This window comes from Lygodium microphyllum, chromosome 9 (assembly GCF_053477565.2).
Source record: "Lygodium microphyllum isolate KBCC chromosome 9, Lygodium_microphyllum_v1.1.10, whole genome shotgun sequence".
NCBI classification, from domain to species: domain Eukaryota; kingdom Viridiplantae; phylum Streptophyta; class Polypodiopsida; order Schizaeales; family Lygodiaceae; genus Lygodium; species Lygodium microphyllum.
This window is the reverse complement of record NC_141143.1, coordinates 26,317,099-26,342,490: the sequence shown is the minus strand read 5'-3', so window position 1 is coordinate 26,342,490 and position 25,392 is coordinate 26,317,099. Positions and strand designations below refer to the sequence as shown.

General features: G+C 44.9%; 1 protein-coding gene across 2 annotated transcripts in view; it reads right to left on the bottom strand.

The window, feature by feature from the left end:
- The window catches only part of LOC148030887 (Cysteinyl-tRNA synthetase, class Ia family protein), a 106,220-nt gene that overhangs the window by 46,714 nt on the left and 34,114 nt on the right, over window positions 1-25,392 (bottom strand). For both annotated transcript variants that reach the window (XM_087684431.1, XM_087684432.1), the window contains exons 3-7: window positions 2,414-2,575; window positions 1,807-1,980; window positions 1,449-1,730; window positions 1,191-1,316; window positions 906-1,097 (exon numbers count right to left, since the gene is read on the bottom strand). In XM_087684431.1, coding sequence (XP_087540557.1) covers window positions 906-1,097; window positions 1,191-1,316; window positions 1,449-1,730; window positions 1,807-1,980; window positions 2,414-2,575 — 936 coding nt within the window. The remainder of the gene's footprint in view (window positions 1-905; window positions 1,098-1,190; window positions 1,317-1,448; window positions 1,731-1,806; window positions 1,981-2,413; window positions 2,576-25,392) is intronic.

The following is a 25,392-nucleotide window of genomic DNA, read 5'->3' as shown; positions in this document are numbered from 1 at the left end:
GCAAAGACTTCATCAAAAAGGTTCTTGAAGACAAGTGCATTGAGCTTGTCAAGGTCCATATGGATGATAACCCTACATATCTTCTCACCAAAGGTTTACCTTCTAAGTGTGTTGCACATTGCAGAGTACTAATGGACATTGGATAGTATCTTCCCTTTCTTCTAATACTCTCATAAAGGCACATTGGCCTTTAAATGGGAGGTTATTGGGGTGAAGGCCAACGGCCAATAGCTGAGTAAGCACCCCTCATACACCCACAAAAATCTTGTGTGTTTCTCTTGCAACCTCCATAGCTCTTACCTCACATTCCACCATTGCTTCTTTCACATATTACTGCTCTTAGGCAAGGTAATCAGAAAATGTTTCACCCTTGAAAATTTCACCATCAGAACATTCATTATGTATCAGCATGAAATGTTTGACCCTTGTGTAGGTCCAAAATAATACACCATATGAAACAGCAAATAGGCACATTTAAATCATACATTCAATAGGTTTCTAACAAAAAACACTAGGGTAGGTGAAACATCGCATACTGAAACATTTTAATGGAATGTGTTTTGTTTCACGCCTAGTGAAACATATTTCATGGATACCACGTTGCTTCAATATATATGGATCCTCTGGGTTCTCTGATCTTCTTTGAGTTGTGCTTCTAGGAGATTAAATTCTTACATCACTGGGTTGTTAATTCAGGAGTTGTAATCACTAACACCTCCAAACAAGTAATAGTGATCAAAACTCAAGGAACCCTTAATGTTAGAATACTCATAGGGAGCCCAAACACGAGTGTGACTAAAGCAAAGTCCACATTTCCAACCAATGTCTTGGGACGATCTTATCTAGACTCTAAGCCAGCTCACATGTGAAGGTGCAATAGAAACCCTAGTGAAACAATTACACACCTGTCGAGTGTGCAGCAGATCATTCATTATTCTCAGAGGTTCTGAAAGAGATGCAAGTACTGCAGGCGTCAATAGATCATCTGCCATAGAACTTTGAAAAGACTGTCGAAAACTCTCTACACAAGCTTTGCATTCCTTAGATATGGATGTATCAGCTTTGTTTAACAAGCACTGTGCAGAGTCTTCCAGTGTCTGTAGCAAAGTTGAAACGGTCTGTCAAAAATCTTCTAGTGATAAATGTAGGCCTGCAGTCTTAGATCTGAGACATTAGGGCTGAATCCATACCTGATATATATAGTAAACTCGGTCAGAGGCTTTTTCCAGCTGTAAATTTGAAAAGTTGATAGGAGAACGATAGTGCGTTGAGATTAGAAAAAGCCTTACTGCAAGGGAATGGTAAGTTTCAAGAACCTGCAAATAGTCATGATATTCAGCTCTGAATTCCAACAGTTGTCTTTCAAGCTTAACTTGGAAACTTTTCCACTTCACTTTGTTTCCCAATAAAGAATGGCATAAAACTTTACAGAGCCAATAGTTTATTACCTCACGAATAGTAAAGAAGTTTCCGAGTGACTTTGACATTTTCTCTGAATCAACTGTTACAAAGCCATTGTGCATCCAGTAGCGCACACAACTGCCTGAGCATGCGGCAGAACTCTGTGCAATTTCGTTTTCATGGTGTGGAAATATTAAATCCATTCCCCCCCCATGTATGTCAAAGCAATGACCAAGATGATCTGCACTCATGGCGCTGCATTCAATATGCCAACCTGGCCTTCCTAGACCCCAAGGACTTTTCCAAGAAGGTTCACCAGGCTTAGCACTCTGCACATACATAACCACACTGAAGATGGTCCGAAAACGGTCAAAGCTTCTCAAACAATCGTTAACTGGACTATACCTTCCATAAAGCAAAGTCTGCAGGGTTGTGCTTTCTTGAATCAATGGAGATGCGCTCACCAGCCCGATTTTCATTTGAACCACGTCCAGACAAGCACCCATAAGCGGGCCATTTATTCACAGAAAAGAATACATCCCCATCTTCCAGCACGTATCCATATCCATTGTCCAAAATCTGTCACCCAAAACCATGAGCTTGCATTGAGTTGTTCACGCTTAGGTTTTGAGTTTAAAGGCCCCTCTCTCAATTAGCTTTTCTTATAGACATTGTGATGTGTGTGAAAAAGAACAGAAGAAAAACCAAAAATATTTCAGTGTCTTAAATTGGGTGTGGCAAATAAGCAAACAAATATCCCCTTGTTGTGCAATTTTCCAGGAAGAAACTGCCATCCTTGATATCTAAATGGTCACATACTTCAAAAATGTTACAGCTGTATGTCCAGGAGGTGTTTCCATGAGCCTTTGAAGGTCCAGTTTTCATTATGAAATCAGACACAAGACAAGTGCAGTCCATAAGAGCATGCATCATTGCCTAAAACCCAATGCAAACATCTTGTCCCTGTGCTCACTCACTCTTGATAATTGTGTTTGAAAAATAGAGGCAGTACCTGTTGAATCAACTTGATGATTGAATCCATATGTTTAGACACGCGAGGTTCAACTGATACAGGAAGACATTGCAGGGCCTCCATATCGACATGAAACTCCTTACAAAACCGGTCACTGAGCGCTAGTGGATCTTCTCCAAGCATATTGGATCTTGCAATGATCTACCAACCGAAAACAAAAGCCTGAGAAAGTGCAGAAACAAAGGTCTATAACAAAATAAAGCTGCAGCAAAGAGTCATAGCAGACTAAAGCTCAATTATCTATCCTAAAGTCATGATAGGGACTCTCCATAGTGGTGTATGTAGACAAAACATCAACAGCATAAACTTTTATACTTGTGGCCCTGTTTATCATATATTCTAGATGCAGAAAATATAAGTCATGTTGTCCTGATGATAGATAGATGGCATAGACGGCGTGATTGTCAAGTTTAAGGCACAAAAGGGGTAAATAGATAACAAGAATGCCACATTATGGGCCTTGTATAGGCCATAGTAATTCTAAAAGTTAGATCAAACCTCTTGCTAATAGCTTCTAGATGCTTCTAGTCCTTACATCAAGAAAAATCCTATTCTACTTCATCTAGTTATATGTTCTCTACTCTATTTAGGAAATGGGATCATTCCATTTTGAAATGTGTAGATCTTTGTCTCATGGCCTAATTTTTCCTTTGTTTTGCAATAACTCAAGTCTCTCTCTCTTTTTTTCGTGAAGATAATTGAATTAAGTAGCAATATTTACATCACACCATCAAGTCAGCTGAGAAAAGCAGAACAGACACAAATCAAGGCGAAAGGCTACCAAGACCCTGACACACAAATATCACACAGAAAGGACAATTGGTGTGGAGCGAACAATATCCAGCTAGGGAGCGGCAATGTCAGGAAGAACCAGATCAGCTGAAACCATAGAGGAGATCTGCCATAACACTAAACCATGAACATAGGCCACATGACCATGGATGCCCGAGGCCAAATCAAAAATAAAGGCATTCCAAGTATGCCAAATATGCCACAAACCTGTCCATCTAAGGAAATGGAAGAGGCAAGAATAATCTGATTGCAAAGCAAACATAGAAGTCATCCTTCCCATAATCCACGAACGCGTTGATATCCATTGCTAAGTCGCCGAGGACCACACACGGGAAACAAAACTGCAAATCTGTCGAGCAACAAGGCAAGAGACAAAGAGATGAAGCAACGTCTCATCACATGTAGTGCAAAATACACAGCGACCACAGGAGATCTTGCGAGCATGCAACACATCCCCAATTGGAAGACCCCCAATAAGCAACCTCCACATGAACACTTTACCTAGATAAGGAACCTTAGACTTCCAAAGTTGGAGGAATCTTTCCTGCCACTTCTTTTTGTTGTCTTGAATATGCCATAATTTATTAGCCTTTCCAATGACCCATCTCTTGGCCTCAACAATCTGATGATAGATCTGATTAGTTGACATTTTCTCGAAATCATCAGGAAGCACAACCATCCAATCTTGCCAAGGAGAGAACCTCATAAGCTTGTCTTGTAAGGACAACCAAATGTCATGATAGCCACGAGGCACTTGAGAGTGCAAACAAATACGCCAGAAAGAATAAAGACGGGGCTGCCCAAGAATGACACCATCATGGACTGTCTGTAAGCCCAAACGAGCCATCCGATTAAACTTATCTCGCTGCAAAACTTTATCAGGCCAATCCAACAACTTGGAGGGTAGCCAACACTTCTCCTTGCAGCGAATTCTCCTCTTTACAAAGATTAGGAGGGCGCCAAATTGCAAAACGTAATATATCTTGCCAGGATGCAATCAAATGAGAAAGGAGAAGGGACTGGGAGACCTTAATAGGCCTCTTGGAGTTAAGCACATGCCACCAAGAAACTTGAATAACCGTGCTAGTATGAGAGATACAACTCTCTCTCTCTCTCTCTCTCTCTCTCTCTCTCTCTCTCTCTCTCTCTCTCTCTCTCTCTCTCTCTCTCTCTCTCTCTCTCTCTCTCTCGTCATGATAGAACTTGGCATGACGTGATGTCAGAGACTTGTTGTGAGGAACCTATCGTGGTGTCAAACCTATTGTGATGTCAAACTTGTCGTGAGGCAGTGTCTCTCTAACGTGAGGCAAATATCTCTCTGGTGCGAGGCAGACCTGTCGTGAGCAAGAAAGTACCTGGCGTGAGGCAAACCTGTCGTGAGCAATGTATTGATGCAGAGATGTATTGAATGCATTGACGTAAGAGTATTGTATGCAATAATGTATTGACACAAGAATGCCCTCCCTATTTCAAGTAATGCACTGACACGGTAATGAATTGATACAAAAGTACTGTATGCTTTCTCTACAGAGACGCAATGAATGTACTGATGCAAGGGTACTAATTGAAACACACAAGAGTGACCGTTGCGATGTGCATACTGACATGAGTGTGCTCAAAAGCCTGACATGCTGTGTCAACTAACGTGAATGCACACTTGAGTAATGTACTAAGATTGTAGATGCCAATGTACTAAGATTGCAAATGTACTCCGATTGATATGACATGAATGTACTCAGAATGACATGAATGCAGACCTGGGTGAATGTATTGATGCACTGACTTGTGGACTAGGCAATGATGCATCGACTTTGATTTTGATCATATCCTGCAGTATGCAGTAATGCAGTGACTGAGGCTGCCACTTGTATTTCTGCAATGACTGTAAACAATGTGAAGGCATTTGGGGTCGTAAAAGTTTATTGGGCTTGCAAAAATTAAGGGGGTTAGGGAAACCCTGAAAATTTACAAGAATCATAGACATTGCTTTGATTTGACAGCACAAAGTACGAGCTGAGTGGCTTTGCACACAGTTTGTGAGAGATGGATACTGCAGACAAATGTAAGCATCAAACCATGGAAAATGAATATCTCGGAGATGAATCTGATCAAGAGCTAGCACAACCATCCATGAAAGCAATGTTCAACACTCCTAAGAACACATGGTATAAGACGTATGGCCATAGGGTCCCTGATTGGATCAACTCCCCAACATCTAACAAGCATGGAAGGATCTCACGCACCATGAATGAAAGGAAGTACGAAGAAATTCATCTCATGATTTGCTCTGAACTACGAATTACAAGACATGAATTGGAAAAAGAAATACGAGAGCAGGTCAAAGCCGAACCAATAGTAAATCAGAAGGCACAAATGCAAGACATGCAGATAAAGATTAAGAATGACTTACAAGCACAAATGTTGTCCGAAATGCACACACTAAAAATTGAAATGCAGAAAGTGGTAGATGCCTACAAATCTGAAACCTTAGAACTGAGGGAAGAATTGAATATATTTTTAAGAAAAAAGAAATGAATGTGCAAGAATAACTACAAAGAGAGAGGCATTGAAGGCATGTGAAAGGGAGGTTCACTCATGGGCAGAAGTCGCAAAGACAACACAGAAGCAAATAGAAGAGGCCAGCCCAAGGATTGAGGTAGTAAAAAAGAATAAGGAAACATCAATGAACAAGACTGAAGTAATGAATGCTACTTTGGAAGAAAAGGTCAGGAGACATGGGCTAGGGTTTTGCATGTACAGGTAGTACAAATAGTAGGATGAGAGAAGAAGAGAAGCCCACAGGAAGATGCTAAGACACTTGCCAACAAATTTGGGGCTTTAAATGTACCTATAGTCAATACTTGGAGAGTGGGAAAAGAGAACTCTCAAGTCCAAGGCTCTAACTCTTTGCTTTGCGGACATAGAGAAAAAAAAGGCCTTCCTCTCTAAAAGGAGAGTGAAGGGAGGTGAGCCCAGAAGTGGAAGCACGAGCGGGAGTAAGAGCTATGGTGGAAGGAGCCGGGGGTGGGCGGGGGTGGGCGGGGGTGGACGAGGGGAGAGAGAGAAAGAAAGAAAGAAAGAAAGTTATATTAACGTCTACAACAGGCCAAGTTGGCCTATGAGACCAAAATGTTGCATACAAATGTTTGGGAGATTTCAAAAGTCCCAGTGAAGCTAACATTTATGCTATGTTGAACTAAATTGAGTAGGTACAAAATGATATCTGGACTAGATACAATCTAGAGGTACTCCCAGTGCAGTGTGGAACTGCTCCTGGGGTGTTCATCCTAGGATGTCCCGCATGGGTCGGTCTAGCATGGAGAGGCTAAAGCAGCGGGGCAGGGCCCTCCGATGGCGGCGTAGTATCCCTTGTATCTTCGACCAGTGTCTTCTGCGGGGACGGGGGCCGGCGGGGTGTGGGCGCCGGGCTTTACCTCTCACTGTGGCTATTTCTAAGGTGGCCCCCGGGGGTCGGGAGGCCGGTTGGGCTGGTGGGGGCTCGGTGGTGGGGAGGGTAGCTGGTATTTGGTAGAAGTCGTTGAGTGTGCGTTGGTTGGTGGCTCCTTGTCTTTGCTCCGTGGTTCGTAGGAGGTGGTCTCCGTGGCATCGTATTTCCAGTAGAAAGAGCCCCAGGCATCTCTGGTCTTTGAATTCCATCACCTTGGAGAGTGGTCCGAATCCTTCGCTAAATATGCAGTGGAAGCGTGCCCGGATTTCGTAGTACACTGGGCATCTACAAATATAGTGTTCCTCTGTCTCTGGCTCGAGATGGCAGAGCTGACAGATTTGGTCTTCTGGGGGGAGGGGGTTGGCCCCGTATCTGCCCGTTTCGACCCGTAGTTGGTGTGAGGATGTGCGGATCTATCCGATGGCACTTCTGACCCCGTGAGACAGGTGTGTGTCCATGTAGCTTGGGCGGGTGATGAAGCCGTCCGGGAAGATATGCAGGAAGCGTTCTCGGTAGAAAGCCTTCTTGGTTCCTAGTTCCGACGTGGGGGTCAACCATGTCCTGGCGGTGTCTGTCTGGATGATATCCATTCTGGTGATGCGATTTACCTCCTCTCGGCTGAGCTCCAGGTGTGGGTAGTCTAGGCTGTATTGTAGTGGGGGGAGGTGGTCCATGTGCAGGCCATGGAGCCGTAGCCAGGTCTCTGTTCGAGCATACCAGCACTCAGTGTCCCCTTGTGTTGCTAGCTGTTTGGATGACTTCAAGGCGAGTCTGGGGTACCGGTGCCGGGGCAGGTCCCATATTCGGCGCAAGAAAGTCACGGTCTGGAAGAGGGCCTCAGCCACGAGGAGCAGTGCCCCCAGCTCTGCGCGGATGATCTCGTGTGGTACGGAGGGCTTGCTTCGGATCATTTGTGAGATCATAAGTATTAAGGGTCTCTCCATCTGCTCCCATCCCTCATAGGTAGCCTCCTCCTTAGGCAGTGACCGATCCTGTGGGACCCTCCGCGTGTGGTAGAGATTGGACCCCCATATGGGAGCCCCGTACAGGAGGGCTGGTGTGACCAAGGTGTCAAAAAGCCAGAGCTTTGTCCGGGGTTCCTAAAACTGTATGTGGGCACATTGGTTCTCCATTGACCCGAGGGCTGCATAGCCTCGGGTTAGTCTATCTTCCGCGGCTTTTCTCACGGTAAATTTCGGTCCAAAGAATGTAATCCCCAGATAGACGTATCTTTGGATCACATCCACGGTTTCTCCACCGTATGTGAAGGGGGGTACCGACCGTCGGAGCCATTGGATTGACGTGTTGAACACCATGACCTTGGTTTTCCCCAGGTTCACAGTTAGGTCTTTGTCTTGGCAGAAGGCCCTCACTGAAAGAATAAAGTATGAAGTGACAGTGATGGGCACCCGCCACCTACAATGTGCAGGCATGGGTACTGTGAGTATAGTAATACACGGGCGGCTAGGCAGAGGTGCCTTTACCCCCAACAACCTCCCACTTAAAGGTGAATCTTCCTTAGTGAGAAGAAAAAAAAGAAAAAAAAAGATACAAGTGTACATAGATACAACAAGATGAGGAAAAACGTCATCTCATGTGCTATGCCCATCATCTTCCTAAAGAAGGCAAAACACTCCACTCAGAGACTTTTCGTGAGCAAGTCTGCAAGATTCTCGTCAGTCGAGATCTTGACAAGATCACCAATTCTATCCTAAACGACCTCACGAATGAAGTGATACCTCACCTCAATGTGTTTCGTCTTCGCATGAAAGACCTGATTCTTGGCTAACTGGATAACACTCAAGACAATCCGAATGCAATGTAGGGATAGCATTTGTCATACCAAGGTCAGCAACCAAACGGCCTAACCAAATGGCCTCCTTGCAAGCCTCAGTGGCTGCAATATACTCGGCCTCTGTAGTGGAGAGGACCGTGTATTTCTGCACCTTGGACATTCATGAAACAGCACCTCCAACAAAAGTGAACACATAGCCAAAAGTGGACTTCCTATTGTCTACAGGTCCTGCATAGTCAGAGTCAATGTATCCCACAACTCCTATATCCTGACTGCCATAACAAATGCACGAAATTTATCTACACTGACAGCCAAAGTGCTTTGGCCATTGCACAAAACCCAGTGTCCCATGCCCACACAAAGCATATAGAAGTTCATTATCATTATGTTCATGAGCAGATGTCAGCTAGAGAAATAGAGTTGTCTTACATACCGACTGAAGATAACTTGGCAGATCTTTTCACGAAGGCTCTTTCTCGACCAAAGTTTGAAGTTTTTCAGCAAGCCTTGAACTTGATTCCATTTTTTCCATGATCTGTCATACTCTGTATGATCATAGGTTGCTATATCCACTTTGGATGAACTTGTGCAACCATGACCTTATATTTTCCTTCATTTTCTAGGATTTTGCTACTTTTTCCTAGATCAATCTACCCATTTCATGGAGCGGGGTTTATAGGCCATCTCATAGGCTACACATTGATGCCCTTTGATCCGAGATCCGAGATCCCTAGGCATTTAAACTATCATTAAATGCAATTATTGGCGCTAGTATCCTAGCGCTAAGTGACACTAGGGTTAGGGTTTATTTTAGGATTTCCTATAATGGTTAAGCCGTTAGGGTCTCATACTTTATTATTTAAAGACACGTCATGCCTCATTTTGCACAGTGTGGCATTATTCAATGTGATCCTCTCTCTCTCTCTCTCTCTCTCTCTCTCTCTCTCTCTCTCTCTCTCTCTCTCTCTCTCTCTCTCTCTCTCGTAAAAGGTAATTGTATTAATTATGAAAAAAGATACAAGTTTACATGATTACAAGATATACGATGGCTCTAAGCCATCATGTGTAAAATCTCAGCACTAAACCACAAAAGAGTTACAAAAGTCATGGCAAAGACGCAGAGGAAATTGCCATATGCCAAGGAAGTAAGTCCTCTCGAGGGAGTAAGTCAGAGTACCAAATGAGATCCGTCTGCCAATGCAAGAGACCTTTAAACCTCGCAATATGTCCCTGAACATTAGAGGCCAAATAAAAAAGAAAGGCATTTCGAGTGGTCCAATTGTGCCAGCATCCCCAGTATCTAAGAGAGTGAAACAAGATCTTCATATGCGACTGTGCCAGTGTGGGGTATTTTGGCCTACAAAAACCCAATCAAAAGGGCTTAGCGAGAAACCAACCACTGCTCGCCAAACCGCTGACAAGAGCGACTAGATATTCTTAGCGAGAGGGCAAGAAATAAATCGATGACGGGCCGATTCCACAGTAGTGGTGCAAAAGAAACAATTGCCGTTAGAGATTCGACGCTTGGAAAGGGCTGAAGCAAGCGGAAGACCACCAATCATCACCCTCCAAAGAAAGACCTTGCATTTGAAAGGTGTCTTGTTCAACCAGCCCTCCATCACAGTTGCCTTCCACCATGACTGAGATTTCCGCGATCCCCATACAGTATTAGCTTTAGTAACCAGCCATTGATGATCTTTAATCAAAAGATGATACACCTGGTTAGCTGAGGCCTTTTCCAAATTCAACCGACCTGCAAGGTCCCAATCCTGCCAAGGACGATCCAAAGCAAGGGAAGTAAAGGGTTGCCTACTCTGGAGCACCAACAAAAGTTGTTCCCATAAATCATGGTATCCACGAGGGATTCTGAAAAGCCTCCTGGCTATACGAAACGATATCAAGACGTTACGACTAGCAAGGGTGGCATCTGCAACTGAAGTCAAGCCCAAACGTGCCATGCGGTTAAATTTTGGTCCGAGGTCATGTTTGCATTCCCAAGAAAATAATCGCAAGGCTGCCAACAATTCCAGTTGAAAGGAGTTAGTATGTAAGCGATCCTCCGCTGGATGCCAACGCGCCTTCTGGAGAACCAATTTCCAGGAGCAAACCAAATGAACAAGCAGGGATGAGGAAGGACTAGAAAACAGAGAGTCTTCATTAAGAACATGCCACCAAGAGCTCCGAATTTGTGTATTACCATGCACAAGTCAATGATCCTCAAGAAAATAACGGGCTATAACGACCCACGGGTGATGATCCACGCACATGGCATGAAAAAGAGACCAACGAAGTGCCAGCATATGAGTTTCAGCATCCAAAATAGCCCCACCACCCATGCGCTTGGGGGTACATATGTGCGACCAAGAAATCCATGAAATGCTTGCCTACAAGGAATCCTTCTTCCATAACATGAAACGAATGTGTTGAGTAAGAGCATTCAAAGTAGTAGTAGTCCACAGCAGCAATGGCAAGAAATATATGAGTGTTGGCAACATAATTGTCTGAGCCACTTTGAGGTGAACATGAAAGGGCCAAGCCTCCGACTTCCAATACAGAAACTTAGCTGCCAGTTTCTGTGAAATCCACTCTAATAGTTGCTTTGGCCAAACATCAACACCCAAAGGGTACCCAAGATGCCTAACAATGGAACCACGGGGAACAATCTCTCTCTCTTCTTTTTTTTCGTAAAAACAACCTCTCTCTCTCTCTTTTTTTTTCGTAAAAGGTAATTGTATTAATTACAAAAAGGTACAAGATTACATGATGACATGATTACAAGAGACACGAGGGCCCTAGCCCAACGTGTGGGAAATCCCCGTACTAATGCACTACAAAGGTTACACCAATCATGGCAACGACCCAGAGGCAATTGCCATATGCCAGGGATGCAAATCCTCCCGAGGGAGCAAGTCGGAGTATCGAATGAGATCTAGCTGCCAATGCAAGAGCCCTTTAAGCCTGGCAATATGTCTCGGTACATTAGAGGCCGAATCAAAAAGAAAAGCATTGCGCGTGGTCCAAATGTGCCAGCATCCCCAGTATCTGAAAAAGTGAAATAAGATCTTCATATGTAACTGTGGCGGTATGGGGTACTTTGGGCGCACAAAAACCCAATCGAAAGGAGTTAGTGAGGACCCCACCACCGCTTGCCAGATTTGCGACAAGAGTAACCAGATATTCTTGGCGAGCGGGCAAGAAAGAAAACGATGTCGGGCCGATTCCACGGTAGTGGTACAGAAGAAACAATTGCCATTCGAGATTCGACGCTTGGAAAGGGCCGAGGCAAGAGGAAGACCACCAATCATTACCCGCCAAAGGAAGACCTTGCATTTGAAAGGTTCCTTATTCAGCCAGCCCTCCATCAGCGTTGCCTGCCACCATGTCGGCGATTTCCACAGTCCCCAAACAGTATTAGCTTTCACACCCAGCCAGTGGTGATCTCGAATGAGAAGATGATACACCTGATTGGTAGAGGCCTTTTCCAGACTCAACTTGCCTGCAAGGTCCCAGTCCTGCCAAGGACGATCCACAGCCAGGGCAGGAAAGGGTTGCCAACCCTGAAGCTCCAATAAAAGCTTTTCCCATAAACCACGGTATCCGCGCAGGATCTTGAAAAGTCTCCTAGCAGTCCGAAACGATGCGAGGACATTGCGAGTAGCAAGGGTAGCATCCGCAATTGAAGTCAGACCTAAAAGGGCCATGCGGTTAAATCTCGGTCTGAGCTGATGTTTGTCTTCCCATGAAAGTAATCTGGATACTGCCAACAATTCCAGCTGAAAGGAGTTAGACTGCACGCGGTCCCCTACTGGATACCAACGGGCCTTTTGGAGCACCACTTTCCAAGAGCCGACCAAGTGCAGTAACAAAGAGAAAGAGGCACTGGAAAATCGAGAGTCAGAATTAAGGACATGCCACCAGGAGGCCCGAAGCCGTGTGTTACCATGGCGTAGCCCGCTGTCCTCAAGAAAATAACGGGCTATGATTGTCCACGGGTGATGATCCACACACATGGCACGAAAAAGAGACCAACGAAGAGCCACCATATGAGTTTCTGCATCCAAAATAGCGCCACCACCCATGCGTTTAGGGGTACATGTATGTGACCATGAAATCCATGAAATGCCTGCCTGCAGGGAGTCCTTCTTCCATAGCATGAAACGAATAGGATGAGTAAGAGCCTTCAAAGCAGTAGGCGTCCATGGCAGCAATGGCAAGAAATACGTTAGCATTGGTAGCATAATGGTCTGAGCCACTTTGAGGCGCACATTGGAATGGCCACGCTTGCAACTTCCAATACATAAACTTCGTCGCCAGTTTTTGTGAAATCCACTCCAGTAGGTCCTTGGGCTGTACATCCACTCCCAACGGGTATCCAAGATGCCTGACAATGGATCCACGGGAAACCACCTGACCCTGCCAGCCTAATGACTGTAAATCAGGCTCCGTGCAACTGAGAATGGCCGACTTAAAGGCATTGATGCGAAGACCAGAGGCCTGACCAAAGAGCGCCCAAACATCTAATGCCTTTCGAATGTTGTCCTTGTCTGCCCGCAAAATCATAAAGGTGTCATCAGCCAAAGATTGGCTAATGAAGTGCTGCCCCAAAGGAAGAGACAATCCGGCCAGCTGAGCCGAAGCCGCCATTGAGGATAACATTGAAAGGACCGGGTGAGTCGCCAGGGCAAAGAAGAGAGGACTCAAAGGGCAACCCTGTCTGACCGAGCAAGCAAGGACAAATGGCTCTGTAACCCCACCATTGAACATAACTCTAGAAGAAGCAGCAGCACTAATGGTGTAGATCAATCGGGACATCCGGGTACCAAAGCCCATAGCAGACATGAGATCTGCAATGAAAGACCAGTCCACATAGTCAAACGCCTTTTCCAAGTCCAGTTGAATCAAGACCACTTCCTGACTGGAATGCCGCGCATAGTCAATAGCCATTTGCACATTCAAGATATTATGGAGAATGTTGCAGCCCTTGATGAAACCATATTGGAGAGAATGCACAATAGCGGGAAGGTGCTTGTGAAGCCGATTCGCCAGCACTTTGGAGAAGATTTTATACATCGAGCCCATCAAAGAAATTGGTCTCCAGTGTTGCAGCTTTGACGGCGAAGGGACCTTGGGAATCAGTTTGACAAGGCCTTCTTTCCATGAGGAGGGCATAACCCCTGTTTCCCAAGCCTGCTGACACATGACCGCCAATGGCTTCACCAACTCCGCGGCCGAATGCTCAAAGAATTCATTAGTGAGACCATCCCAACCAGGACTTTTATCCTTAGGCAGGTGCAACAAAACATCCATAACCTCCTCCTCACAAATATCCGCCTCCAAAGTCGCTTGCATATCAAGTGGAACCTGCTGACGGACCAGATGATAGAAGGCCAAGCGGGCATGCGTAACCTGGCTAGAAGGCGAGGGAGAAGAACCAAGAAGTTCCATAAAATAATTTCTGCACATGGTGACAATGGTCTACGGATCAGTGGCCATGCGACCTTCCAAATCCTGGAGCCTAGTCATATTTTCGCGAGCCGGAGAAGCATGCAAGGCGCGAAAGAACTTATGAGACTAGCAAGCACTATCGTGCAATGTGTCAGTCAAGTTATGCAGCTTGGCCTGCTGATAAGATTTCAACTGAAATACTTGAATAAGATGGGCCAAACGCCTTTCCAGTGACAGCAGAAAATCATCATCTGGGGAATCCACGAGCAAGGAACGGACCAAAGCCAGTAAGTCCTCTGCTGCATGTCGACGTCGTCGACAAAGAGAGGCATGATGAATCCCATACTGCCGAGCAACCCGCTGCACATTAGAAAGCAGCCGCGCAAATGCTGCCAGGCCGGTAGAGGCGAAGTCCAATAAGAATCTCTCAATCAATTGCTACATATAGCCCTGAAAAATTGGATGCGTCAAATAAAAGGAGTTGAAACGTAAAGGGAGCCTATCCAGCAACTGCGTAAAAGGTGCAATAGATTGTGCCCGCATCTCAAACTAGAGGGGGAAATGGTCCGACAACGCATATTGCTGCAAGACCTGCAAAATCATCCCCTTGCATGATATACATTCGGTCCAACCGCGACCAAGTAGTGGCATATTGTGCGGAATGAAAAGTAAAGCCTGAAAAAGAAGGGTGAAGCCACGACCAAAGATCTTGCTTAAGCACGCGCAAAGCAAAGGAATTCCACACCCGGCTTTCCGGCGTATCCATTACCGAATGCCCCGAAGTGGACTGAGAAGAGTCAACACACATATTGAAATCTCCCATCAAAAATCCCCTTCGGCCAAGTGACATGGAGCCCTGCAAAGTCGACCAAAGATCCCGTCGGGAGGCAGGATCGTTTGGAGCATAGAGGCCCAGCAACCATAAAATTTCTCCTTCAAATAAGACTTCGATTACCAGAAAGCGGCCCTGCACCTCTCTCTCTCTCTCTCATTAATTCATTACTTCTCATTCGTGATCGAGTATTGTTGTGCATCGATTAATCCGTTCATTCACATTCATTTTCCATTAAATTAATCGCACAATCACTCCACAGCTAGCTCAACAATGGTTTCACTATTCGGCCAGCATATATGGACACCCATCTCTCCAATCGCATACAAGCTGCTATCAGACAAATTCGCACCTTCTCACATAGGCTTCAGATGGAGACAGGCAAATAGATATATATCTTAACAGAGGATAGGACTTGCTAGCTTTGTGGTCGAGAGCCTCAGACAGAAGAACACTACATATGCAAATGTACAATATACTATGACATACAAGGACGGTACCACTGCCTCTTTCGTAATGGTTTTGAACCCCTTCGTTGCATCATGGAGTATAAGGACCAGAGATGCCTAGGTCTTTTCCTCTTGGAGCTCCACAAGCACCTCGCAGCACTACTACGAGACAGAAGGCCAACTCATTCAAAGAGACCCACACAAAGAGCAATGACAGACTTTTTCCATAGACCCATCCCTACTGGGACTACTAGCCTAGCATAGATAGAGCCATTCTGCCAAACACCTTACATGCCATGCTATGGAGTCACATTAGATAGAGCCATTTTCCATCATCAAGCACGACGACCCTATTGAGCTAAAATATGCATTACTTGCTGATTAGCCTCTTAAACAGTCCCAAAACACACTAAAAATGCTCTTTTAGAGTAAAATCCTAAAACATGGAGCGGTTCGAGAGAATTCAGTGGAAACCCTAAAACGGGGAGCAGTTCGAGAAAGTTTAGTGAAAACCCTACTTTTTGGGGGGCCCTTCCACATCTATAAACAGATAGGCTGCCCCCATTCAGCAATCATCCTTGTTTTGCAGGTTACACCAGCCCACACACCCTCTGCTGCTGTTGGCGCCCAGTTTCCAACCTGCAGCCCGCCTCCATCTGCTGTCCAGCCATCATCAACTGCAGCCACATCATCTTCAACCTGTCCATTGCTGTAAGCGACAGCTCTCAGCTGCTGGCGACTGCTCCAGACTGTCCCAGACTGTTGTTCAGCCTGCTGTCCATCATCTCCAGGGTCAGCCAGCCTGCGGTTTCACCATTGCAAGCCTTGACACTCTCAGACACTGTTTCAGCCTGCTGTTTACAGCAGACTGTGCACAGTTTCCAGCCTCCGATCAGTGGTACACTGCTGTGTTTACCAATTTCCAGCCTCCAAACTGCTACGTTTTGGTGACCAACCTGTTGCCATTCACTATTCAGCACTCCTACACTCCGATTGGTGGTCACAGACTTGGGATTTGTCTTCAGTGGACGTCACACTCCGACATTGCTCTGCCCTTGAGCACACTGTACACTCTTACATTCATTTACAGCATTCATTCACTTCAGAGTTGTGTTCTCTCTCTCTCTTCTTCTATTTGTGTTTGAGTTTTGAGTTTTGCATTTAGGATTTGAGTTTTCCCCTCTGTGTCTGTGTCTATGTCTTTGTGTTTTTGTCGTGGTCCTACATCTGTGTGTCCTCAGTGCAAACCCTAGCACTCTTCTTAACATGGTATCAAAGCCGGTGCTCTTGTAAAGAGTATCCTGCGGATATTGTTGAGAGCTAGTCTTTGTGCAAGCACACAATACGACTCGTAAACAAATCACAATGTCCCAAACACCTTCTTCTCCAGTTCCTATGATGTCTTATCAGGCTTCTCCATCATTGGAGGCCCTGAGACGGCATTATACTCGATGAGGAGGACGACACTCCACCTTCACCAGATTTCACTAACATGATAGAGGAGGACTTTGAGGAGTACTATCGCAACAAGTACGGTGATGTTTATACCCCTCCTACCAGTTTTGCTACCACATTCGGACCAGTTGGTGAGGTTGGCCGCCTTTCCAATCATGGAGGATATACGGCATTCGGAACGTCTGGCAATCCATCTTCATTATCTCCGCCAAGTCCAATGTCAAGTTTGTACAATTCTTTTGTGTTGCATGAATCAAAACCCTCGCTTGTTTCTTCTTTTGAGGTACAGAATCCGAATGGCTTTGCATATGTGAACTTCAATAGAGGGGACTCACGAAGCAAATGAAATTCAAGTACATCTACAGCTTCTGTTTCATTTGAGCATATTACACACACTTCTCACTTCCCTCCCATCCCACCCTCTTCTATATCACACCTTGATCATCTCTCATCATCTTTCCAAAATCTTGGATTATACTCCACATCTGCATCACACACCCTAGGTGTTGGATCTACCATCTCCGCTCCTAGCACCTTTTCCTTCTCCACCCCATTCTCTACCTCTTTGCACCATGGTACTTCATTAGGGGGAATGCCATCCTTTAACACAGTGCCTCTCACCTTTCAACAAATGAGCACACCCATCAATCCTGGGTCGACTGTGATGGGCATCCCCCTCACTATCCCCAGCTTCAAATCTCCCATGACCACTCATACACAAGGGTTTCCATCCTCAGCTTATGGCCATCCTCAGCAGCTTATGGTGCGTCTTCACACTCTCCTTGGGTTACACCTACGCAAGGATTCCCATCTTCTGCTCCCCGTGTTCCCATCCCACCTCCTTGGGTTCCTCATGTGGCTACCATGTCCATGCCTTTTCAGCCCATCCCTACCTATAGATCCACCTTGCACACTACCCGCATGCCTGGTGGGCAGTCTGGGGCCCATTCCCAAGTGTACTCCACTCCTCCATCCTACCCACACTACACTTTTTCACACTATCCATCTCCGAGCACTACCACTCCTGTTGCAACGGCCAAGAATGCCTTCACGGATAAGACACGTTTTAACGGGTCAAATTTCACTACTTGGTCAAATTTCATGCAACAAGTGCTTGAGTCTCAGGGTATTTGGGACCTCGTCATTGGTCTCAAGCCTATGCCGGACCCTCAACTAGCTCACCCTGACTACATCTGTCAATGGAGAGTCCGCAATGCTACAGCCAATGTTGAGCTAATGCAGGGATTGCTTCCTGAGTTTCACTCTCAATTGCAACACTTCCTGCTCGCGTCAGAGCGTTGGAGTCACCTTCTTGATCGCTATGTGGCTCATGATCGTACTCCGCGCATCAATCTCGACTTTGAGCTTCAAGAGTTCTCTCTTAAGGAAGGGAATGATCTAAAAGTCAAGCTGGCTGACTATAGACGGTTACTTGCCAAGTTCGCCACTACTGGCTCTCCAAAGTCAGATGACGATCAGGTTACATTCTTCTTGAATAAGGTGCCTGCAAAATACTTCAATTTCATCCAACACATCATCTCCCAACCTCGATTGCCAACCTTCTACAAGTTTGAGTGTAAGTTCTTGCGTTACGCAAGGCTGCATGATCAAGTCTACAAGAAATCCTCATCATAGCCTTATTCAGAGCAGAGGGGGTTGGTTGCTTCTTCTTCGAGAAGAAAAACCACAAGTGGCAAGAACTCGCTAGATGCAAAGGCAAGCCAATCAAAGGGTGACTCCTCTTCCTCCAATGGAACCAAAGAATCAAGACCTATCTGGCAGCAACTCCCTAAGAAAAACTGGTTTTGCACACACTGCCAGAAAGCAGGCCATGTGGACAAAGAGTGTCACTCCGGCCCAAGAACTTCCACCTAAAAAGCCTCAGTAGACCGCCGCGACTTCACAGTCCAGTGGAGCTACACCTTCCGCTGCAACCCCATCTACTTCTCCAACCCCCACAGTAATTGTTGGACATGTGGCACCCGCACAGCCTCAGCGGCCAATCTTCTCTACTCCTAAAGAATTGGTTGATCGGTCTGCAGGTTCCGATCCCGTTGCACTTCATGCATCTATCTCACCTTCCTTCCCACCTTGTCAAGTGTTCCCTTGGCAGAGCTTTGCTACTGGACGTACGCGATGGTGGCCATCTTCTTAGACTAGCATGTCTCTAGGTCCTTTCGGATACCTAGGTCAGTCTAGCATTCATTTTTCGCACTCTTAGAGTCAAGCCCATAGGATTTTTGTCTCTACATTTTAAGTCTTCTACTGCATTTACTCACACACACATACACATTTGCATCTTTGCACTTATTCCTTCAGTTAGCTTTTCATTTTTGTTTTGTCTTGTTTTTGAAGCATCTCACTACTAACCTCTGTGATTGCAGACTTTGATCTCCTTTGCAGGTTTTGTTTTCAGTGTAGGGCTAACATGCAAGTTTGCCCAGTCCTACCTGGGCTGGAGACTTGGGGTGTGTGTCATTCCTTCATGGTTTTATCATCCTTGGAGTTTTGCTCTTCTACCAGCATGGAGGCTTCCCCTCCCGGGGCGGATCGTACAACATCTCTCTTGATGCTATCATGGTGGTGACTTCTACCTAGCTCTTCCAGCTGGGATGCTTTCTCCTCCTCTTCATTCCTTATGGTTCTCAACACCACACGAAGATCGACATCAGGCTCCTCTTCCTTCTTCAGCATCTACATCCAGGTTCAGAGGGGATTCCTATCCTTCTTGGTATTCTACAGGCTTTAGCACTTTGTCTTCGACATCAGCTTCTCCCCCCTGCTGTACCTTATCCTTTGCATTGCATGATTTCATCATCTTTGTACTAGGGTGCTTAGGCAAGTGAATAATTTCCCCATGAAGGACATTGTCCAAGTGGCACCTGCTGCATGAGCATTCTTCAACATGTAGCATACTTGCATCTCATTGTGCAGAGCATCACTTAAGCAGATCCTAAGTTGTTTCCACCAACGGCTGTTATTACCACACCACCATCCTTCTTCATCACATGGATATCTCATCATCTACTTTTCCTCATCATCGACACCCTAAGTGGATGGGTTAGCTTGTATTGTTTTGTGATGTGTTGGGTATACCCTCCCTACTCCCGTCTTCAGGGTCATTATTCCTCAATTGGCCACATCCCATAAAATTTACCACACTTATTCAAAAAAAAAAAAAAAACACACACACACACACAAAAGTTCCATGTAGTTCCATCCGCCTTTGTAGGGCTTGGTAGGCCACTAGGCAGCCGACGTGCACCCTTTGTCCAATGCTCTATCCTCTCTGGGGTGACTACTTGGATTCCCTTGGTAAGATAACCATCGCCTCTATCATCTTGATAGGCCACTGGGCAACCGACGTGCATCCTTTGTCCGATGCCTTGGTTGCTTTGGGGTGGACGCCTTGGTGTACATCAACATCATAATGGCTGGTCTAACCTTTCGGCTCGATTTTGGGCCTCAGAGGGGGTGTTGAGCTAAAATATGCATTACTTGCTAATTAGCCTCTTAAACAGTCCCAAAACACACTAAAAATGCTCTTTCAAAGTAAAACCCTAAAACGGAGAGCGGTTCGAGAGAGTTTAGTGAAAACCCTAAAACGGGGAGCAGTTCAAGAAAGTTTAGTGAAAACCCTACTTTTTGGGACGCCCTTCCACACCTATAAATAGACAGGCTGCCCCCATTCAACAATCATCCTTGTTTTGCAGGTTATACCAACCCACACACCCTCTGCTGCTGTTGGCGCCCAATTTCCAGTCTACAGCCCGCCTCCATCTGCTGTCCAGCCATCATCGACTGCAGCCACATCATCTTCAGCCTATCCATTGCTGTAGGCGACAGCTCTCAGCTGCTGGCAACTGCTCCAGACTGTCCAAGACTGTTGTTCAGCTTGCTGTCCATCATCTCTAGGGTCAGCCAGCCTGCGTTTTCACCATTGCAGGCCCTGACACTATTTCAGCCTGCTGTTTACAGCAAACTATGCACAGTTTCCAGCCTCGGATCGGTGGTACACTGCTGCGTTTACCAGTTTCCAGCCTCTAGACTGCTGCGTTTTGGTGACCAGCCTGCTGTCATTCACTATTTAGCACTCCTACACTCCGATTGGTGGTCACAGACTTGGAATCTGTCTTCAATGGACATCGCACTCTGACATTGCTCCCTTGAGCACACTGTACACTCTTACATTCATTTACAGCATTCATTCACTTCAGAGTTGTGTTCTTTCTCTCCCTTCTTCTGTTTGTGTTTGAGTTTTGAGTTTTACGTTTAGGGTTTGAGTTTGCTGCGTTTACCAGTTTCCAGCCTCTAGACTGCTGCGTTTTGGTGACCAGCCTGCTGTCATTCACTATTTAGCACTCCTACACTCCGATTGGTGGTCACAGACTTGGGATCTGTCTTCAATGGACATCACACTCTGACATTGCTCCCTTGAGCACACTGTACACTCTTACATTCATTTACAGCATTCATTCACTTCAGAGTTGTGTTCTTTCTCTCCCTTCTTCTGTTTGTGTTTGAGTTTTGAGTTTTACGTTTAGGGTTTGAGTTTTGCCCTCTATGTCTGTGTCTGTGTCTTTGTGTTTCTGTCATGGTCGTACACTCTATGTGTCCTCAGTGCAAACCCTAGCACTCTTCTTAACAGACCCTCTCTACCAGGACCACGTCCGAGAAGGCTGCACCACAGTCCAGATCAAACACATTATCACGAGACACCAAAGACTCACCACCAGGCATATCAGTGAAGCAACTAGGGACCGCATCATAGCTGAGATCATGTGCAAATCTTGAGATCAACTCCAGCCTATAGTCTCCACCACACTTTTGTATATGGTTCTATCAAATTTGGTTCTCCTTTTCTTTTCTTTTCTTTTCTTTTCTTTTCTATCGATGGGACAACACTGCACATGGTTCAATTCTAATATAGTCCCATTGTATACTTATTCTCAGCATGGTTTCATAGGTCGCCCACTTATTTTTAATGTTATTTTTACCTTACTGATTATGATGATATTAGACATGGATGTACTCTGGATTTTGTCTCATAGGCCACATTGGCCTTATATAGAAGTTAATCTCTCTCTCTCTCTTTTTCGTAAACGTTAATCTCTCTCTCTCTCTCTCTCTCTCTCTCTCTCTCTCTCTCTCTCTCTCTCTCTCTCTCTCTCATATTAATTGGCAACCCATGGATCATTGTCAAGAGAGGGAAGCATGCCATTGCAAAGTATCATAACCAACACATAGGATCCAAGTTCTTCAACAATCCAAGTCATTACAAGGCACCAAGCTTTGGCTAGCTGATGAACTCAGCCCTGTACAGCTTAAAAACAAAAAGTGTAACTCGCCAAACTTTGAGCAACCTACCAAGTTGGAAAGTAAAGAATCTGTCATATCAATTGAAAAGTGGGGAATCTATCATGTCAGTCTCTCTTCTAATACTTACTTGTTGGGCTTGTATATCATGTAAGGACTAACATGCAAGAATCCATTGGTCTAGATTAGACTAGAGACACAATTTTTCTATCGTCCCTTGGTGGCTCCATGTTCTCTCCTACTTGGACCCTACTTTTTCAATCAGTATGGAGGCTTCCCCTCTCAAGGATGAGCTTGAATCATGTTGGTATTTCTTCTAATGCTTACATGTTGGGCTTGTACGTCATTCAAGGACTAATGTGGAGGAATCCGTTGGTCTTGATTAGACTAGAGGCACAACTTTTCTATCATCCCTTGGTGGCTGCATGTTCTCTCCTACTTGGGCCCTACTTCAATCAACATGGAGGCTTCCTCTCTCAAGGCCAAGCTTCAAGCACCCATTGATGTTCCATAGCCACTACTTCTTTGACATAGTTCTTCCAGCTCAAGTGGTTCATCTTCTTCTACAACAAGTTCTTGGCACCTTAGCCACCTTCGACTCCTCCTTCAACATTGGCATCCTTAGTTTGAGAGAGAATTACTTTTCCCACATGATAGATTCAGGTTTCAACTTGTCTTCATTGTCTTCGACATTGAGGTCCTATTCCGTGCAAAGAAATAAGTGTAGCGTTGCAAAAGTGGATGCACATGCAAGTCAAGGAGTGGAATGTAGAAAGACAAAGAGAAAGATGAAAGAGAGAGAATAATGTTTACTAAAGCCGAAAATAGCCTATGAGAGAAAACCATGTAAAATGACAATCATCACTAGACATTGTTAGAATTTGCTAATCTATAGGCAGTGCCCAATGTGAATTGTACCCAGCCTATATACCATTTTGTACCTACTCAATTAGTGTATCATAGCATTAGATGGTAGCTTTACTAGGACCTAGAAAGTTTCCTAGACATTTTGTATGTAACATATTGGTCTCATAGGCCAACTTGGTCTTTCATAGATGTTAATATAACTCTCTCTCTCTCTCTCTCTCTCTCTCTCTCTCTCCAACATTTGGTATTAGAGCAGCTTCAGTGCATGAATCCCAAGCTGCTACCATCAACTAATAGCCGCTCCACCAAGGTCCTGTTGCAACCAGCCAACGTTCAGCCTAAAGGAAGAGAAGTTGCTCTTCTAGAGGAGGTGCTACAGCTGTTTTCAGCTTGCACGCAGTCCCGTATGCAATCTTGCACATAACTCAGCACACACAGCCTCTCTCTCAAACCTACTTGTAATATTCTCACTACCACTTTCTTAGCCTTGCTTTGCCATTTTCTCAACCCTACCCACCATTTCAACAGATCTAAGAAAAAATGCAGAAACCCTAACTTTCCAAATTTTGGGGTTTTCGAAAATTTGGGTCTCATGCCTAGCTTCAAAGGATTTCTCAATTTCTCACACTCCATGTCACGAAATTTAGGGATTTTTTACCACTTTTTTCAATTTCTAAAATTTCTCGAAATTTCTTCAAGAAAAGTTGGGGCTTTTGCTCAATTCAAGTTCTCGTGCGTGAATCTCCACCGAAATTGCCAACATTGCGCAATTTCTTCGACATTGGTGCAAGAAATTGGGGGCTTTTCAATTTTTTGGCTCCAGCACACATCACGCAACGGATACCAGCTGCTGGTTACCATTGGCACACATCCCAAGGCGATATTTCTGCAGAAATTCAAACTATAAGGTAAAAATTTCTTCAATTTCTTTGAAACTGCAAGAAGAAATTTGGGGCTTTTGCCCTACACGCATCCCAATGCAAGAAATTTGGGGCTTTTGCCCTACATGCATCCCAATGCAAGAAATCAGTGGTACAGCAGCCTTTAATTGCTACTACAGTCAGATTGAACAGTAAATTCAGGGAAATTTCAGAAATTTTGGTGAGAATCGGCATTAAATTGCTGGAATTTGTAATTTTGTGGGCATGCATTACATATTGCCCACTCTTGCTTATTGTCTTGTGTTCACTCTCTCTCTCTTCTCCTCCATTTCCAACGCACATCACAATCTGATGTGGTAAATCATGATCAATTACATACCATGCAAAGAAGCTATAGTGATGTACAGTGCAATGCCCATATAGGGATACAACAAGAAGAGGATGGGATGGATGTACATGGCTAGCTACGTGACTAAATAATGATACACTGATGACTAGCTCCACCCGCTCAAGATCAATGTGGGCACAAGATATCATATATCCTTTGATGACATAGTGTAGGGATAGCATCTAAACTAATCCCTAAGCTCTATTAGGTACTACTCATGTTGCTGGTAGATCTCCCTCATCTCTCTCTCATGTAGCCTTTGTGTCTAGTACCCTTGCACCCATGGTCAGCGTGCCACTCTAATCTCCTTAGCCCTACGGATTGTCACCCCTCTTTGTGTAGATGCAATGTGTGTGATCATTGTCTAGACGAAATCAGTGAGTTATCACTATCGCCACCCTCTTTGCAAAGTGCTTGTCTATAGTAATGACATGCAGAGCCTATGAATCTCGAGCCATCTCTATGTAGATGCAATGTGTCAAAATCAGTGAGTTGTGACTATCGCTACCCTTTGTGCAAAGTGCCTATCTATAGTAATCATGTGCACAGCGCCTCTAAATCTCAAGTAGGAACTAGACCTAGGCAATCTATCAGCATGTCCTACCTGTGCTAGTTGCCTGCAAGCTTTGAGAGCTCTCCTAGGTAATCTATCAGCATGCCATATACCCTATGTATGAAGTTGATGATCTCAAAGAGGGCCTCCAACATCATGGAGGTTGTAGCAAAACTCTACTCTAATGTATTATTGATGGTTTATTACAGATCATCTGCAAAAGCATAACGATCTATGGTCTCTCAATCTATGTCCAAAGATATGTAGCCAAACCAAGGGTCCAAACAAGTATGCCATACATGATACATTGTGGCTAGTGTGACAAATGTGTCAACAAATCGCCACCTCCATGTCCAGGGCTAATGGAAGTGCATCTGATGGCATTGTCTCTCCAATATGGCCAATGTGGTAAATCCTTGTGTAAGTCATGCAAGAGAGAGAGAAAGAGAGAGAACTAAAAAAATAATTAAAGGTTGAAAACTGAAATCTGAGGCAGAATATGTACATAGTGAATATCGGAGCATTCATCACAGCCTGATCTCACTCTCATCGATGTTAAAAAAAGGTACATTGACCACTCAAGTTGGACTACCTAGCGGTAAGAGAGAAAAAATAAGTGGGTCGGCCAATCAAAATCTGGCTGACTACTGTGCCATGGTGGCAGTTTGCCTGGTAGGACTATGTCTAATGGCCAAATTGGACCTGCCCCCACTACCTATAGACTGTCCAAAAGCATT